Source organism: Sciurus vulgaris (genome assembly GCF_902686455.1).
Source record: "Sciurus vulgaris genome assembly, chromosome: 4".
Taxonomy (NCBI): Eukaryota; Metazoa; Chordata; class Mammalia; order Rodentia; family Sciuridae; genus Sciurus; species Sciurus vulgaris.
This window is the reverse complement of record NC_136464.1, coordinates 16,116,557-16,135,427: the sequence shown is the minus strand read 5'-3', so window position 1 is coordinate 16,135,427 and position 18,871 is coordinate 16,116,557. Positions and strand designations below refer to the sequence as shown.

General features: G+C 51.5%; 1 protein-coding gene across 3 annotated transcripts in view; it reads right to left on the bottom strand.

Moving 5' to 3' along the window:
• AFAP1L2 (actin filament associated protein 1 like 2) overlaps positions 1 to 18,871 on the bottom strand; it is a 94,302-nt gene that overhangs the window by 17,671 nt on the left and 57,760 nt on the right. For 2 of the 3 annotated variants that reach the window (XM_079137893.1, XM_079137894.1), the window contains exons 4-8: positions 14,033 to 14,107; positions 12,643 to 12,737; positions 6,703 to 6,793; positions 3,786 to 3,869; positions 869 to 1,071 (exon numbers count right to left, since the gene is read on the bottom strand). In XM_079137893.1, the coding sequence (XP_078994019.1) occupies positions 869 to 1,071; positions 3,786 to 3,869; positions 6,703 to 6,793; positions 12,643 to 12,737; positions 14,033 to 14,107 (548 nt within the window). The remainder of the gene's footprint in view (positions 1 to 868; positions 1,072 to 3,785; positions 3,870 to 6,702; positions 6,794 to 12,642; positions 12,738 to 14,032; positions 14,108 to 18,871) is intronic. The other variant, XM_079137895.1, reaches the window with a different exon arrangement.

Here is an 18,871-nt window from a genome sequence, read left to right as displayed (position 1 = left end):
GGGACCTCATAGAGTTGTTTGACAGGATCACCTTGAATAGCATTTACACAAAGCAGGGCACGTCATGACCAAAGAAGAAAAGATGTTCAGAATAATTCCACAGAACTTCAAGTCAGAACATAAAGCTGATTTTTTTTTTTTTTTTTTTTTTTTTTTGAGATGGGGTCTATGCTACTCAGGCTGACCTTGAACTTGCCTCAGCTTCCCTAATAGCTGGAACTGTAGATGCACAGCTACCACAGCCAGCTCAGAACCGTGAATTTTAATTAAGAATAACAGGAAACAAGACTGTCCTCAAGGTAATATCTCTGGTTCCTTTATAGGTCCTGACTTATAATTAGTAGTTCAAAATGTTATGATTTCTGAGAAGATAGCTACAATTCTCAAGCTGCTCAGATCACAGCAGTAGCCAGAACTGGGGCTGGGGGCTGGACTCAGGAAGCCACTGTGCTCCGCTGGTCAAGAGGTGATTAAGGACCAGAGGATGGAAAGATGTTTTTCTCAAAAACAGGTGCACGGAATGGGGTGGAGGCAGGAGGTGGTGATAACCATGGCCCCCTTCAAGAGCCTGATGGAGGGCTGGGGACATAGCTCAGTTAGTGGAGTGCTTGCCTTGCAAGTACAAGGCCCTGGGTTCAAATCCCAGCACCGAAAATAAATAAATAAATAAATAAGCTTGATGGAAACTACTAGATCTTTCTAGTCTAGAAAAAGCACATTCTTCCACACTCACAAAATCCTGCACATGATTTCAGATTGGGGAGAAGTGACCATCTCCTGACATCAACAGGCTCTAAGCCCCTGGGGCCACACCAGGGAGCATCTTCCTCCTCCCCCGCCTCCCCGAGGAGAGAAGACAGCAACTGACCAGGAGCCTGGTGTCCCTGATCACGCAGAGCTGCTTGGCCCACTGGCCCAGCCACTTCTTGCGCCACAGGAAGGCACAGATGCGGGCGTCTCGCATCAGCTCGATGCTGGCCTCTGGGGAGGGCCACTGGTAGAGGGCGGCCTTGCCCCTGCTCTCCTCTTCATCGTAGGACTCATAGGAGCTGCTCACAGCCTCGCCGTCCTCTGCAAGGAAGACGCATTCAGTCAGGGCCCTGCAGGAAGGCCGCCCCCCTACACAAGTGACCTCAGGGAGGGCAGCAGGCTGAGGAGCCAGTGTCCCCAGAACACCACCCTCCTTTCCCTCATGCCCTTGAAATAGCCCCACAGCCACCAAGCGAGAGCATGGCTGACTTTTTGTCCCCAACCTCCTTGGAGAAGCTTCTCACAAGCTGCCCTGGGCCACAAAACACAAGGGACTTAAAACGGAGATCTCTGCCTTTCTGTCTTCTCAGACTCCTTGGATCCTCCCAAAGACACGCTGCCCTGCAGACCAACTGTGCACTCCCGGAAGCCAGGCCTCCCCTGCTGCCTGTTTTCTCTAAGGAAGGACGAAGCCAGCAGGGCGAGGTGTTTTCAGATCCTCTGGGCCTGGTACTCTGTCATCCTCAGGGGTCAGCAGGAAGAAAAGGCCCCAGCTATGTGTTTGCAGGTCTCTAGCCTAGACCTGGATCTGTCCCAGGTGAGAGAAAAGGCCACGTAAACCATAGCAGGAAACAGCTTTCTGGGAAGAGGGTACTTCCGCCCCTCAGCATGCTGTCCTGGTCACGGCCCTTCTCAGCACATCCACTCTTACCCTCCCGACTCTGCTCCCTCCCTCCCTGCCTGCCTGCTTCCTGACTCATGGCAGCCCTGAGTTGCCTCACATTTCTGTCCTTTGAAAGAATCCCAAACTCAATGCAGCATCAAGCATGCGCTGTTTTAGACGCACTCCACCTGCCCTGGCATCTGGTTCCACTCCCACTCCCCTCTCCAGGCATTCAAGGCCATCAGGAACATTCGAAGAAAATAGACCCACCAATCCATCACTCTATCTGTCAATCATGAACAGCAGCCCCTGGGGAAAAGCGACTCCAAGATCCCCAGCCCAACCCCTGGCTCAGCACAGAACTCCATTTGTCAGAACCTTTGATGCTCAGCCTCAAGTTCCCATGGACGGGGATCTTGCTCCCCCTGATTGCTGGACACTCTTCCATTCAGAAAGAGGGCCCAAGGTCTAGTTCCCTGTGACCTCTGTGTAGCGGTCCTTGTGCCCCCAAGTCAGGCTGAGTGACACCCGGCTTCCCTCCCCTGACACTCTTCAGAAGGACAGCCCATGGCACAGCTAATTCTTCCCAGAAGACTCCAGAAGCTCTTGTCCTACCTGATAGCTCGGTTCCTGCATACTGAGAATACAGACCACATTTGAATTAGAATACAGGAAAACGGAACCGGGCCCCTGCAAAAGTTATTCCAGGTACAGTGCCAATGAAAATGTATTTTGTTTTAATATTTCTAAAAACACTAAGCATTTTAATATCAATTTTTAAAAGTAGTGTGGTACTACTCCTCTTTCTAGCTTAATAAAAACAACCCTACACACTTTATAATTTGATACCAATTAAATAAGAAAAGATGGAAAATCAACACTACCCAGCAAGGGGACCCTGTGTTGGTGGCAACATAAATTACTCAAGTCTCTCAGAAAAGAATTGGACAGCCTATTGTTTCAACAGCCATAAAAACACCTATACTCTTTGATCCAATAATCTCAGTCCACAGTTTATCCGAGGAAATTCCCAAGAAGAAGAAGAGGGACTGAGGGCATAGCTCAGTGGTCGAGTATTTGCCCACCATGGGCATGATCCCTGGTTGGATCCTTGGTACCACAATAAATAAAGAAAAATGAAAAAGAAGAAGGAGGAATGTTACCTGCATCAGTATATTTATTTAAGTGCTATTTATCTGTCAGCAAAGGGGCCTGGGTAAGAAAAATCTGACGTCATCCACTTAGGAGCACCAAAGCACCCATAATCAATTACATGTCTGAAAACTAGTCTGTAACTCACTAAACTCTCCAAGATGTGACAATGGGGAGAAAGCACAATTATAATTATCTATGCCAATAGACCAGGACTGAAATGTAGCTCAGAGGTTGCAAAACAGTTGATTTGATAGGGAGGTGGAAATGGGGTAGTTTTAAAAAAAAGTCTCCTCGTTGTCAATATGACATCATCTACACAAAAAGTGAAATTTTAAAAGTGACACGATATCATTGGAATTCTTTCTCCAGGAACAAACATTAACAGAGGGAAGTTCCAGAGGGCAGTGTCAAGTTGGATAAAGCCCCAGTTTGGGGTCCTGCAGTGGCCCTGCATGTTTTGTGAAGAATTCTGACACCTGCCAGTCCTCCTCCTTGGGGTAACAGGATGCTGAGAAGTAACAGCCAATCACAGCACGTGAGCAGCTGGGAGAAAATTTAGGGCAAATGCATTAACAACTTTATTTAACCCTACGAGGCATCCCGGCACACCATAAATGCAGGATTTTCTTGAAACAGATTTTTGGCTTCCAGGGGTGCAGGGTGAGCAGGAAGGAAAGGCAGGATGTTTGGGTGATTCCATCAGGACTGTGCCCCACTGTGTCCTGCCGAAAGTCCTCAGGAACCCAGGGCAGAGCAACCATGCAGGTAACCATGCTCACTTAGAATCTTTCAAACATATTTCCAGATGCCACAGGCAGGGGTCTGTGGAAAACGGAGCAAGTCTCGCCTCTGGCAAGAAGCACGTGGCATGCACATGCAGGACCCATGCACGAGGACGGGAAGAGGGCGGTGGCCGTGCTCAGGCATGCACCCATCTTGCGGAGCCAGGCATCAGGCAAGGCATCTCGGGCATTCCAGTTCTGGGGACAAGCAGTACCCAAGGTGATCGTGGCGTAAATGACTCCTTCAGGCACCTGCACCCATCTGGGGAGTCCAGCAGGGAGAAATCTGCCAGAATGGCCTGCATGACGTCCAGAAGCACAAAGGCAAGAAGAGAGTGACGAGATGAAGAGAGGGACATACCCAAGTACAGAGACCCAGATGTGGCCACATGGCTGCCTGTCCACAGAGGTTAGCACTTGCCCCTCTAAGGTGTGGACTCCTCAGGGGAGGCCACAGCACAGCCAAGGACATCACTTCCCAGCTCTTGCCACATCGTGAGGTGACAATGGAATGTGGGCCCAGTGATGTGTGTCACTGCTGGCTGGTGCGTTAAGGGATCACGTAGGGGTTCTCTGCTCTCTCTGCAGTGGCCCAGAGAGAGGACAGCTAAACATGGAAGGAGCCTGGGTTCCTAAACTACATGGAACCAGAAATACCTAGTGAACTGCTCTGTGACTAAGAAGCAGATTTGTGTCCCGTCACTGCAAACCGACGCTGGGGAGCTATTTGTTACAGCAGCTGGCATGCCCCCAGCAGGAGACATCATGAATGAATGAACCCAATGTCCTGGGCAAGGAGAGACCCCAATGTCTCCAGCACAAGCCATAGGGACACACACTACCTGTTTGCTTGGAGAGAGGACCCTGACCCAGCAGAATAGTGTTGGGACACTGCTGATAAAGCAGGACAAGAATCCAAGAGTCTGGTCCTGTGGCAGGAAGTCAGCAAAATGGCAGCTGGCCAACCAACCAGAGGAAGGGGCTGGAGCCCAGTGCTCCTTCCTCCTGCTGCAACCTGCACACCCTGCTGCCCAAGCAGGTGTGAGGACAGCAGGCAGGAAGTGAGGGCAGGCCAGCTTGTCATGCATCCTCCTCTGAAACAAGTGTGGCCACTTCTTCTCAGGTCATCCTCAGACCTTGTCTGGCAGGAGGGACAAGTGCTATTCCTGTCCACCTTGCTATGGATTTCCACATCTGGATTTCCTCCACCTCAGGGCGTCCCTGACTCCCTCCCCAGGGTGAGCTCAAGCTATCCTTGTGATAACCTCTGGTCTTGGTTTCAACCTGAGAGGGACTTGCAGGTGAGACAAACACCAAGGATCCAGGTCTTCCTAACCACTTGTTTGTGTCAAGATAAAGTGTCTGCCCCACAAACAGTCTGGGGCGTGTCTGGGAGGCAGGCCCTGGCTGGCACGGGCCACACCCATGAGAGAGCCAGGCTTAAGATGCAAAAAGGTGCTCACCGTGTGAGTCACCGTCTCGACCTTCGAGATGTGCCCAGACAGCAGCCCTGCACCCTCAGCTTCAGTCTGAAATCACAGCCGGGCAGGTGATTTGGCAATGTCACACATGCTCAGTGGCTGGAGCTAAGAGACGTCTGCCCACAGTGCCAGCCTCTCAGACTATCCTCAGTGTGAACAGGCCCTCGCCTCCCACACATTCCCAGGACCGAAGGCAGAAGGCACAGTGCGAAGGAAGAGGAGAATCTGATGAGGCTCCAAGTCACCGGTCCTGTCGCACCCTGGGTCCTGCTGTTGTTGGAACCACAATGTCCCCTTCAGCCAAGTTCATTCCCACCAGCAGGGACCTTCACTGTGTATATCTTCAAATCACATTGTGCTTTCAAAATCCTTCCACTTACAAAGGAAGGAAAGAGAAAGAAGGAAGAAGGTGCCCAAGTTTGACTCTCCTCCAAAGGTCCGCCTTGAGGACGGTCCCCAGTGTGGTGCCGTTGGGAGGTGCCGTGAGCCTCTAGAAGTGGGGCCTGTGGGAGGTCCGGAGGCCTTGGGGTGCGCTCTCACAGGGCATTACGGGGCCCCAGCCCCTCAGCCTATGCTCTCCTGCTTCTTGGCCATGAGGTGAGCAGCTTGCACTGCCATCCAGCTGTCCACCAGAGACTCAGGCAATGGATCTGTCCAGTCTTGCATTGGAACCTCCAAAACTATGAGCCAAATCACCCCTTTCTCTTTATAAGTTATTTATCTCAGGTATTTCATTATAGTAAGGGAAAGCTAAGCTCTGCTCCAACTTCTACAGGCTGAGAACCCTGGCCAAAAATGGTTGGTTCCAGCATTGGTCCAGCCTGCAGAGCCCTGCAGGACTTAGGTGAGGTCATTCACTAAGTGACCCCATCCAAAGGCCTGCAGGTTCATTCAAAGAACCAAAGCCCTCACCATGGCCTGCAGCCCTCTACCTCCTCATCTTCTCCTACTTCACCTGTTCTTGCCATGCTGGCCTCTTCCCCAGGATTTTTGCATATACTGTACTCTCTGTCTAGAAAGTTCTTCCTACAGATATTTGTCTGATTCATTCCCTACAACATTCAGGAATCTGCCCAAGGTCATGCCATCAGAGTAGCACTCCTCTTCTGCCACAATCTAGCCCAGTTCTGTTTTCCATCCGAACCCTTACCGCTACCCAATATATTCTGGATTTATCTGTATCTATCTTGTATCTATCTTCTTTCCGGCGAGTCTGAGTGCTCTTGCCCCAGGCACACGGTGGGAGCACAACTGAGAGTCATCAAAGAACATGGAGGCTGAGCTCAGATTCAGCCTGGCCTCCGTTTCCATGGCTTCCCAGGGCCTCGTGCCCCTAGGCCAATAGATCCTCCTCCATCACCTTTCCGGGATGAAGGCAGCGACACCCAGGTGGGAACACAGACAACCCAGACTCATCGTGTACCATCCTAGCCCCTCGCGCAGGCTGGCTGGGTCGCTGTGGGTCTTGGCACCACACTGAAGACCAAAGGCCGAGTGCTCTGACCAGTGCTCAGTTTGGACCATTTTCTCTGGGAATGGCAGCCCCTCTGCCTTCTGGTCAGGGACGAGTGAGTTGGTCACCACCAGGTAAGTGGGCCAGACCTCTGGGTTAGAGCAGTTAGGCCCCTCAGGCCCCGCGGCTGGGACTTACCGTTGACAGACGTGTCATATGGCTCAGCTTCTTCATAGTAACCCTCCGGGGACTCGATCTTTGGAACAGCAGGCTGTTTCCGTTCTGGAATCTGTGGCACGATCAAATAAAACAAACATCTTCGGATATGGCACTCCGGGAGTCACTTGGATTTAACCCTTTTTGTGGAAGGAAGACGTCTAGAAGGAAAGAATGCCTGCCTGAAGTTTAACGTGGGGGGACGGGACGGGACAGTGTGGAAACCCCAGGATCCGACCACACATACAAAGGCCTCTCCACACCCCCTTCCCTTCTCTGCGAGATGAGAATCCTCTCAGGGCCGTTTGGAGAATTTGATGAGACAAAACGTTTCCCCACAGGGCCTGGCCACATTAACTACAAGGAGACAACAGTTGTCACTGTGGGGGGTGGTCCACAACCCAGGTGTCCATAGGTGGAACAGAGAGGACAGTTGATAATGACAGAAGCCAAATCACTGGACTGCCGTCCTGCCAGCTGAGACTGGTCTCCCTGAAGAGGGTTGGCAGAGGTGGGCAGCTGTAGCACTGGACCTCAGTGCCCCTCCTGGCCTCAGGCAGCAAAGCAAGCCCAGAGGTGGCACTAAGGCCTTCGTCCCCAGCCACAGCAACCCTCCCCTGAGGGTGCACCTCCTCACACAGGAAGCAACAGGAGCATCTGGGCATCTCCTAATCCACCAGGTACTGCTGGGACTCGGGTATGAAGGGCCCTCAGGCTAGCTCCTTCTGAGGGCCAGGCCTCACATATAGTGGGCACACAACTGAGAACTGCTAGCAGATGACCTTCAGCTTGCTGAGTTAGCCTTGGGAGAGGTCTCTGCCCTCTCAGCTGTCCCTAGCCAGCAGCCTGAGAAAGGGTCACCTGAGAGGCCCCGCCAGTTTCCCAGAGTCCAAGGGGAAAGTGGCCCCTTCCCTCAGCAGCCACGGGGTCTCCTCAGAGAGCCCTGTTCTCCTGCATCCTGGGCTGTCCAGGGCTCCTGTTGTAGCTTCTGAGAAGCCCACTCCCAGCAGGTGGTGTGGACAATCCTGAGCGGGTGTGAAGAGGTGGGTCCCCTATGGAGAGAAGCTCCAGGAACCTAAGATCTGGCTCTGAACTAAGATGCCACAATTAGAAGAGGACAGAGCAAAGAATGATCCTTCTGCAAAAGCCCCCTGGAGGTCTTTATCACCAGGGTCTGTCACTAGGGGCTGACTATCCTGTCTAGAAGCACAGAACCAAGCAACATTTCATAAGTCTCCCTGAAAAATCTACTGTAAATGCATTAGTCCAGAGAGGAAGTGTAGAGAGTGTGGTGAGGAATTCAACTTCCTGTCAACTCAAATCCTGATATCCTAGCTGCATGACTCTGAACAACCAACTTGACCTCTCTGGGCTTCAGTGCAAAACAGAGTAGAAATATCTGTCACATGGGATTGCTGTAGGGATAAAACTGGGCTCAGCAACACTAAGCACTCAATAAATATTAGTTTTTATTAACCTAAGAAAACAAAATGTAAAAAATATCAAATGGAGAAGTTTTATGCATACAGTTTGGCAGAGGACAAATCAATGTATTCTAGAAGGATACAAAGGGGACTGTTAGGGCCTGACCTGGTGTATGCCAAGTTCTGCCCCACCTTGCTGAAGACAGCAGGTCAGAGCCCCAGGTCCCCAGGCTCCTGGGCAAAAGCACTAAAGTCAAGTTAAAGGAGAAAATGATTTTCATAAGAACTCAGAAGAGAGTCCTGTAACTGCAGGCGCATGAATGACCTGTAACCAGATGTCAAAGGAGAGGGACACTAACCTCCCCAGGGATCTGGAAAAAAGGTCACTATTTGAAGGATCAACATCTTTATGATGGTGAAGATGGTGAATATTAAATGAAGATGACTTCAAATCCGGAAATAACTTTCTGACTGTTCAGAGGAAGAGACAGGAAGAAAGTCACCCTGCTCCACGGGATTTAGCAGAGGTCCACAGATTTTTTTCATAAGGGGCCAAGGAGCAAATATTTGGGGGATTTGTGGGCCCCTTGGAGTCTCTCAGCTCAGATGTTCAATTCTGCAGTTGTAGCGCAGCACAAGATCCCAGTCACGATGCCTGCTGAACTGCACTGCTGTGCTGCAGAAAACTCTGCTCAACTAAAGCAGTGGCAGGGAGACTGGCCAGAGGGGACAGTGCCCACCCTGACTATGATGAGACTGACAGCTGACCAAGAGAGGGGGCCCAGGTGACGTGAGGCACCCCTGCAGCTCTAAGCAGCCTGCTCGGAATACATGCACTGCAGGAAGTTCTTGGTGGGGTAAGTGGACAGGCCACCCAGTACCCACACTGACCACGGAAATGCCCCTTTATGGGGTTGGCTGCTTCTCCCATAGGGCAGCTCACTTGAGACCTGCACCAACGTGTGCTCAGGCCTCTGAGGGGAGATGGGTGGAGATGGCTATGCTGGCCAGGAGGGAAACAGTGGCCAGCAACATCTGTTTCTCCTGCAGTGACCACAGCACCTGGCTGGGCAGACAGCAGCCTGGAAAGGCCACAGCTGCCTGAGTCACTGTCCACACCCACGAGGTTGCTCCAGACCTTTGGCTGCCCTTCTGTTGCTGGAAAGGCCTGCTCTCCACTGAGTCTGTGGGGGTTGGAGCCAGGGCCCAGGCCATCATGGAGAAAGTCCTGGCTTATGGCTAACAAGCATCCTGACCCTGGGACAGAGGCCACAATCCTGGCCTGGCCAGTGGCACTGAGGACACTGGGGAGACAACTGGCGTCCTCTGTAGCCCCCATGGGTGGCAACAGTCAGAGGTCCAGCACTCAGGTGGACGAGCCCATGGCACCCGGATGCTGCAGGGTCAGGGTCAGGGTAGGAAGGAGGGGCTTTCTGAGGAGGGCAGGCCACAGGGTCACTCTGGGCCCAGGCCCTGGGGTGGAGCTGCCACGCTCCCTCGATGAGGCAGCTGCGCCTCTGGTTCTTATCCTGGTTCTGGCTAACCCCTAACCCCACTCCTCTGGGGCCCTTGGACTAGGAGCTGCAGCTGCTTCAGCTCAGACCTGACGGGAGAGGCCTGAGGGAGCCAGGCGTGTGCACACCTGCACATGCGTGTGGGCAGGAGGGAGAATCCTGGCTGCTCCGTGCTGCCCTTGCTCACGCCATGCCTGGAACCCCTGAGGGTGGCTGTGGGTGCCTAGAGCAGAACAAGGAGGGACCTAGATAAGAGAGCTGCAGTCCACACCCCTAGCTAGAGGGAGTCCTAGAACGAGAAGTCCTCATGGCGTGGAGGGAGCCCAACTCTGGCCCCAGGTGTCTCCCAGACAGCCACAAGCTTCTCTGGTCAAGCAGCCCCCAGTCAAAGACACCACAGGAAGTCTCTCTGGACTTCCTGGGCCACATGCCTCCTCCATGCCTTCCTTCTGGGCCACATGCCTCCTCCAGAGGCACTTAATGCCAGGCAGTGGGTATAGGAGGCACCAAAGGAGCAGTAAAAACCGTGCCAGCACCCCGGAGGTTGCCAGCCTCACCACGCCTAATTAGTTTAAAGTTGTATTCTGGTCCCACTTTGTAAAACACTTATTTTAACTGGGCCCAGGGGCACAGGTCTGTTGTCCCACTGACTCGGGAAGCTGAGGTAGGAGGATCACAAGTTTGAAGCCAGCCTGGGCAACGTAGCCAGGCCCTGTCTCAAAAAATAAAAAGGAAGGGCTGGAGCTGGAGCTGGGGCTGGGGCTGGGGCTCAGAGGTGGAGCGCTTGCCTCGCACGTGTGAGGCACTGGGTTCGAACCTCGGCACCACATAAAAATAAATAAATAAATAAAGATACTGTGTACATCTACAACTAAAAAATATTTTTTAAAAATAAAAAGGGCTGAGGATGTAACTGAGGGGTGGTGCTGGGAATGACAAACTACTGATTTCTAGAAGGCTCAGCCCTCAGTGCCAGAGAGACTGTCTGGTAAACACCCTCACCCACCAGGTGCTGGTGTGGCCCACGGGGCACTTCCATTCAGCAGATGCCCAAGATGCCTAGGTCAGAATCAGATGCCAGATTCAGGACAGGAAAGTTCTAGCCCTGGTCCTGAGGTGCCATGTTTCCGGCCCTACCACCCAGCGAGAGAGCGAGCCTGGAACATGTCAGAAATCCTTTTGTCAGAACCACAGCTTCTCTCAACAGGTCAAAGCCCTCAGCAAGTGTGTGAGGGAGTGGAAGGGTGGTACTTCTCCAGTGCCCCAAAGCTCGGGGGGTCAAGATGAGGGGAGCCATCCTGACTGCCAGCCATGTGGCCCCAGCCGTGGGCCCTGGCTATGGGTCTAACCTCTAGGCTTGTTTCTTCACATGAAAAACCACAACGAAAACAGCCACCCCTTCGGGGGTGGGGGATGGTATCTGTGCTCCTGGAGTGGGTGGAAGCTCAGGGTGGGCAGCTGCTGGCATCGTCAGCACCATGGGTCACCCAGGGACTAAAGAGCAGTCCATCAAGGCTCACCTAGCCCAAGACAGAGTCCCACCAGCTGTCACAGCTTGAGGACCCCCATGCAATGGGGAAGTGTCCCAGGCACTCCAGAACGACCCTCCATCTCCGTAGTGAAGTCATATTCCAGTGTGAGGAGCCTGCTGCCTCAGGTAGGCATGAGGGAAGGGGGTCCAGAGCCATTCTGGGGTCAGGACCACTTCAACAGTGACATAAGCCTGCAGATCAGCAGTGGGTCATTTGACTGGAGCGCAGAGTGACCGTGGACTCAGTTTCCTGCTGAGGTGGACCCCAGGGCCAGCTGCTTCCTACATAAATCCTTCCTGCTGTGGCCCTATACCTTCTCTAAGAAACTGGCCCCAACTACACTCCTTGGGACAAATGGCTGGGTTCGAATCTTGATTCTGCCCCTGTGAGAAGTTAGGCTCCTCACCCATAAAACAGGGACACTGCTGCCCACCTCACTGAATGCCAGCGGCATGCTGCCCAGTGATCAGCATCGATGAGACAGACGCCAACATCCCTTCAACTCCAAAATCAGGAAACAAAGGGCTCAGGACCTTAAATAACTTTCTCAAGGTCCAAGGGCAAGTGGTTGGCAGCCCCGGCATCTGAACCCATGTCTACATGTTTCTGTGATCAACTCGCCTATCCACCCACCTATCCACTCATCCAAATAAACAATGCTGTGTATGGCCTACTGTGTCCCCACACTGAACGTGAAGCAGCAAGTGAAAGACATGGTCCCTGTCCTGGGGCACTTATATCTGGTGGAGGAGACAAATAATAAAAAGATCTTGTCAACAGTGGCAGGTGCCATGGAGGGGTGAAGGGGTGGGGGCAGTAGTAACGGGCAGAGCAGGAGTGGAATGCCCCACGCAGCCTGGCTAGGGAAAGTCTAAGTGCGTCCGGGAGATATGGCAGCAACAGCCACAGGAGACCCAGTGGCAGAGGAAATAGAGAATCCGTGAAGCAGGTCCCAGGGCAGTGGCATAACCCAGGAGCTGGAGGAAGGCCAGCTGAGAGCCATGTGAGGAGGCTGGGCAGGAGCTAGGCTGGACATGCAGGACCTGGACCGTGTCAAGGAACATCTGTCTCTAGGTTAATGAGAACCACTGGGAGATTTCAAGCAGGAAGTGAAGAGTGATAAGATTTACAGTTTCAAAAGATCATAGTGGCCTGAGCTGGGGACCACAGCCATACATGGACCCTCTCAAGGGACTAATAAGGTGTTAGATATACACACATACTTGACACAGTCTCCCCATGTCCATCACCCTTAGCATTGGGAATATGGTGGCCTTGAGCAAATGACAAGTCACCTGTGGAGCTGCTTTTGCTCTGTCTCCCTTGCCTTGTGCCCTGCACACACAGGATACTCGGAAAATGCCAGAGACTTGGTGGACAACACGGCTGAGGACAAGTGGAAGTTCTCAGGGCCTAAGTCATGAATACCAGGGACCCTGGATGAACACTTACCGTCTTGGGTGGTGGAAGGTCTGGAAGGCTCTTCTGAGGGGCCAAGGTATGCTGGCCAGGGCCCCCATTGCTCAGTGGGCCCTGCTCCTCAGGTGCTGTGGGAAGCAAGAGAAGGCTTTGGTGAGGGGTGCCTGGCCTCATGGCTGGGTCCCATTACCCAGGAATGTCTGGTCACTCATCCTATCCGTCACATGCCTTCTATTTGAGCAGGTGCTAATTACCCAGGCAGGCTGTCCCAAAGTTGTTTCACCTCCAAGAATAGGGTGCAACAGTGCCCCAGTCGTGGGCAGATTCCTCGGAAGGAAACAGCTTGGGGTTTCTGGCAGGCTCTGTGGCCCCCACCCACCTACCCCGTGTCAAAAATGGCCCAGCCACAGAGCTGCAGCGAGAGAAGCGGCTGCCTGGCAGGCACTATATTGAGCTGCTCTCAGCACAGACCCTGTGATTATGGCTCTTTCCTCCCACAGCTGACCCTGAAGGTGAAAGATCCTGGGCAGAGTGGGAGCTGTCATCGGACTGAGTTCTGCAGTCGCAGGCTTGGAGGTGGGGGATGAAGGTGGGGCTGGAAATGAGGCCATCACCCCTCTGAGTCCTTGCGATGGGGTCCCAAGGCTCTTCTGGGCCCCACTCTCTTGGCTAATGCAGCCAGCTCCAGACAGACAGCTCGCAGGTCTGACCTTGGGGCTCTGGAGGCTGCTGTCTCCAAGCCTTACCAGGGCTCAGCGCTCCGCAGCCGAGTTCACACCTCTCCAAACCTGGCCATCTGAGTGGCAGGCTTGGGAGTTGGGAGGTGAAGCTTCTGATGCCCCTCCCTCTTCTACCACTGGGCAGCTGTGCACACCCCTGGGCCCCCCAGGGTCCTGACAGACCACTCAGAGACTGAGAAGGAAAAGCAGTGAGCAGAAGAGCCAGGGGCCAGGGAGGACGCCATATGCCTCTCCAGTAGAAGAAAAGACGTTCTGCTCCCAAGAGCCCTTGTGCATCATCATCTTTGAATATTGAAATGGTTGCCCATGGCGTGTCTCCTCCCTCCTTCCCGCACAGACTTCTATCAAAAGACAAGGCTGGAACCGTGGGATCAGCACCACACACAGCTGTGCTCCCAGCACATCTGAATTATGACTTCCTGTTCTTGGGATGATGCTAGGAAAAGGAGATTGCGGGACAGATTCCTTCCTCAATGGGCAAGGAGGTGGCGGCCGGCTGAAAACCCAAAAATACATCAACCCAAAATACCATCAACCAAAATGTGTCTTCCAAAAATAACTCCTCCAGGCCTGTCTGCGAGCTGGCTGGGAGGAAGGGGGAGCGAGGGAGCTGAGCCTCGTGCCTCCTGCACCTCCTGTGAGCCAGCTGTTGCCAGCATCCAGCAGCCGACCCAGCCCCGTACCTTTGTCCTGAGACTCGGCATTCTGTTGCCTGTTGACTGTCACTTTGTTCATGTAAATGTACTCCTCATCAGAACCTGCAGGAGAAGAATTGAAGAGGTGGGCTTTGTGTGACTTCCAGGGAGAACAGTACCCGCAAGACGGCTTTCATCTGCTTGGGTTCCAGTAAAAGCACTTGGCATTTCAGGTTGGTTAGGAGTCCATCATAGAGCGTTGACAGGTTTCCAAACAAGAAATTGCAAACTGCTGGCTGCTAGTTTTCTAGCTTGGGGTAGTGGGGGGAGAGGGGAAGGGCAGGGTATAGAAGGACAGCTTTGGGAATGACAATTGGAAGTTGAAGAAGACACTCATACCTCAAATATCTGCCGTGCGTTCCACCAGGGGCAGAAGTCTTAGTATTTCATTTACACTGTAGAATGTTCCCTACCTGCCATTCCCATCCTGGTCTGAAGTACTCAGATGAATTAATCAGAGGGATGTCCAGATAAGGTAGGACACTCTGCGGACCAGGAAGCTGTCACCTAGACCCCTAAGTGGGTGTCACTGGCTCCGAGTGGGTGGGTGAGGTGCTGAGAGCCATGTCTTGAGTTCTAGGTGACAGAAGAGAGGGTTGGGAAGGAGAACCGAGGAGCCCGATCTACCCCGTAGATTGTGTGCTGCAGTAGCACAACTGGTGCCCTTCAGAATGCCTGTGTGCAGGAGCGCCACCTTCCAGTGCCCATAGGCAGAGGAGAGCTAGCCTCTGACCAGGTGCTCAATTCCTAATCCCAGGTGAGTTCTTCAGATGCCAAGGAAGAGTTCATCCTGACATTTCTCCTCTTCTAAGCCCTCCCAAAGTTCTTTTGCAGCCCTCAATTTATATTTCCTAGAAACTTGTGGCTGATAAATTCCAGTGGTTCAAGAGCAATCCTGAGCCAAGAGACCCAATTCAAATCCTTGGCAAAGGAGGTAGCTGGGGGTTGGGTCTGTTCCACGGCCACAGACCGTCTAGACTCCAGCCAAAGGCCTACTAAACAAGCCTGAGACCAAGGAGAATCCAGGAGGAGACTGGATGGTCCTCAGCCATCAACCCACAGGACTAACACCACAGTGCCCAACCCTTCCAGGACCAGGGGCGATGTCACCCTATGCTGAGAACTGCAGCTGTTTATGGAAGGAAGTCATCAGGTGCCAAAGTGCACTCTTCCACAAGCTGAGACACCTTCTCCAGAGTGCAGCTCAGGGGACAAGTGCTCAGCAGGGGGAAGCAGCAGGTAGCATATTTCTGGGCAAACCAACTATCCCTTACAACTCAGATCCTTGTCTTCATAGTGTAGAAAACAATCATGATGTTGCTACCGAACTGGGAAGTTTTCAAGCATACAAATGTTAAGTAGTAGGGAATCTGGAAAAGTAAACTAAGCTTAGGGCTAACCAGTATTAAAAATGGCAGCCTGAAACATGGCAAATGACCCAAAGGCTCAACAACAGGAAAATGGTAAAATAACCATGGCACATCAGCATATAGAATCGCTGGTCACCTTTAAAAAATAAATGGATTACCAGGTGTGGTGGCACATGCCTGTAATCCCAGTGGCTTTGGAGGCTGAGTCAGGAGGACCATGAGTTCAAAGCCAACCTCAGCAAAAGTGAGGTGCTAAGCAACTCAGTGAGACACTGTCTCTAAATAAAATACAAAATAGGGCTGGGGATGTGGCTCAGTGTTTGAGTGCCCCTGAGTTCAATCTCTAGTAACTGGCCCCCAAAATAAATAAAAAAGTAAATGGAAAACTAGAGAGTGTGCTAAATTGACACAACAGCTTTGAAGGTGATTTTGAAGGATGATTTAATTTTACACATTCGTATTCTTTATCCCAGCATTTCCACTACCAAAAACTTATCCTCCAGCACATAAACAAAATTTTGACAATGTTCATTGCAATACTGTATTAAAAAAAATTTTTTTTTTTCCAGAAAAGACAACTTAAATGCCCATCAAAATAGGGGTAGTTGAACATTAGGGCTTATCTCTCCATGGATACTACACACCTGCAAAAAAATAACAACAAGGTTGTTCTAAGTCTGTTATTTGCAAAGATAGTCATGATTCAAGAGTTAAACTATCAAGTTTCAGAGTAGCAAAAAATAAAGGTATGTGAACTGCTGACACGTGGAAATGTATACATCTAGCAAGTCTAAATATAATGTAAAGCAGAAACAGAAAGGCAAACTACAACTATACAAAAATATTCAGATCTGACATTGATAAAAATCAGAAAAAGGAACTGGAAGTCCATAAATAGTGTCATTTCATATTCATTTCTTTTTTTGTATCATTGACCAAGTTCATATTTCTGTGTGAAAAAAATAAAAGGCAAGACATTGTTGTGACTGTCTTAACTATTAGATTCTGAGCAGGTGCTTTCTCCCCAAGATGATTCGAACATTACAGAGAAAACTCACCTCCCCATGAGGCTGTATGCTCCCTCACTGAGCACTCTGTAGGCCTGTGATTGACACGGCTTGATTCCCAAAGGATTACTAACCCAGAACTACCCAGGCTGGTTATAGAAGGCTTCCAAAATCTTTGTAATTGTGCAAAAAGTATAAACCTGGCCCACAGTAGTCTCAGGTAGTGGTAGCCTAGGTCTGGAGGACCTTCTATCATTCATTCATTCATTTTTTTTTTTTTTTTTTTTTTTTTTGCTATCGGGGATTGAACTTAGGGCACTGGAACACTGAGCCACATCCCCAGCTCTTTTTTGTATTTTATTTAGAGACAGGGTCTCACGGAGTTGCTTAGCACCTCACTTTTGCTGTCTGGCTTTGAACTAGCGATCCTCCTGCCTCAGCCGCCCAAGCCACTGGAATCGCGGGTGTGCGACACTACCCCCGGCTCACTCATTCATTTTTAGAAGCATGTTGAGCATCAGCAGTGTACCAGGAGCTGGGGATACAGCAGAGAACCATGAAGATGTTGTCTCTGGCTTCAGAAACCCCCCAATCTGGTGGAGAAGAGAAACCCTGACTAAAGAGTTACATGGCAGGTAGAAAATGAAGGCAGCCATAAGTGGTGTTGGAAAACGAGCCAGTAAAGCTCAGAGCAAGTGCGGCCTTCTTAGGAGATCTGCCCTTGTCTGCAGAGGGAGTTTTTCCCCACAGAACTGGGGCTGGGGAGAGGTGGGCACGAAGCTCTTTGGGTTGGGTAGACAAAAGCATTTGGAGTACTCAACAGAGGGGCAGTCACTGACACTCAGGCGCCTCCAAGCAGGGGAGTGAGGGTATGGCTCTTGTTGGCAAGGGAATGAACAGGCCACAGGCGGCCAAGACCCCGACAGAAAGACCTCAATGTGTGCCCTGACCTCATCCTCAGGACAAAAAGCGGACAGGGTAGAGAATTTGTGTTATGCCAAGAAAATGAAAAGCTCAGAAACCCAAATGGACAATTCTGCTTGAAAACACAAATGCACATTGATACACGCACTCGCTCACACCCTGCCCGGCGCGTGCAAATGGCAGCTCAGCCCATGTGGACCATAGGCTATCTTGAAATGACCAGCAGGCCCCATCTGCAAGACCCAGAATGGGCCACGTTTTTAGTAAATACAGTGAGGCAGGACTGACAGCCCTGAGGAAGACGGATGCTTTACCTTCAGGGTGGGTGGAGAGTATTAGGATTTGGTTCCAGGCAGCACAACAGATAGTCTGGTGCAACTGAGGCTGGGGAGGTAGGGGAGTACAATGGTTAGGTCTACCTGCACTGGCTCTATCGCTCACAGTCATAAGCCTTGGGCAAGTGACTTTCTAAGTCCTTGTTCCCTTGTGGGTAAGATGGGGATACTGACTCCATCACAGATTTGGGATGAGGATTAAATGACATAGTTTATGTCGCTAAATATATTAAGTGCTGTGCCAGGACACAGTATGGAGTCAATATTATTTGCTGTTCTACCTTCTCTGTGGTCTAAAGGGTACAAATAGGACCAAAAAAGAAGTTCTCTGTCAAACAGTGACTATCAATAAGTGAGCATCACCCCTGAGAATATAAGCCATGGCTACAGCCTCAGAAAGGCCAGACACAATTACCAGCAATCTGGGGCCACTCCAAGTGATAGGCACTGGGGAGCCCCCTGACCAGTGAGCAGCCTTCCACTATCACAAGCTGCAGAGACCAGGGTAGGGAAGGGCTGACCTTATAAGGGTAAGTCAGGGCAGAACAAAGGTCCCCTAGAGAAGCTACGCAGCACGTTAAACCAAAAAGTGACCCAATACAGGAGGCACTGCAGTACATTCACACTGAGAACTATGCGTCTGACCCATAATAAAGAGGTGTGTTCCAACTCCTCACAGAGGCGGTCTTTATAATTGATGTTCTCAAGTCCCAGCACATCTTGAAAGGTCTGGGGAGTGTGGCTCCTTCTGCAGAGTGAATCAGCCCTCACTGGCGTTCCTGCTTTGTTCTATGGGTTTCCCCTCCGCCTTTCTCACGGAGCCCGTCTTTGAAGTGTATTCCTGCAGACGCTGCTACAAAGCCAGGAGGAGCCTGGGAACTGTGGGGTGGCCTGGAGGAGGCGAGGAGGGGCTCCAGGAGAGCACCCCGGATGAGAGCTCCCCCAAGAGGGAAGGCTGAGGGGCACCCAGCAACAGGCTTCAGCTTTACTTGTCTCTGTCGTTCAAAGAATAGAAACACATTTTCCTGAGAACAAAAGAGGGGGAAGGAGCCTTTAAATGCTGCCTGGCAGATTCAGGTTGGATGCAGGGAGCATTTCCGGACTGGAGCAGGTGGAGACTTCCCTTCCCTGGCACGACTTGAGCTGCTCCTACCAAGAGGCAGATGGATTAGATGCCCTTACTGTCCCCAA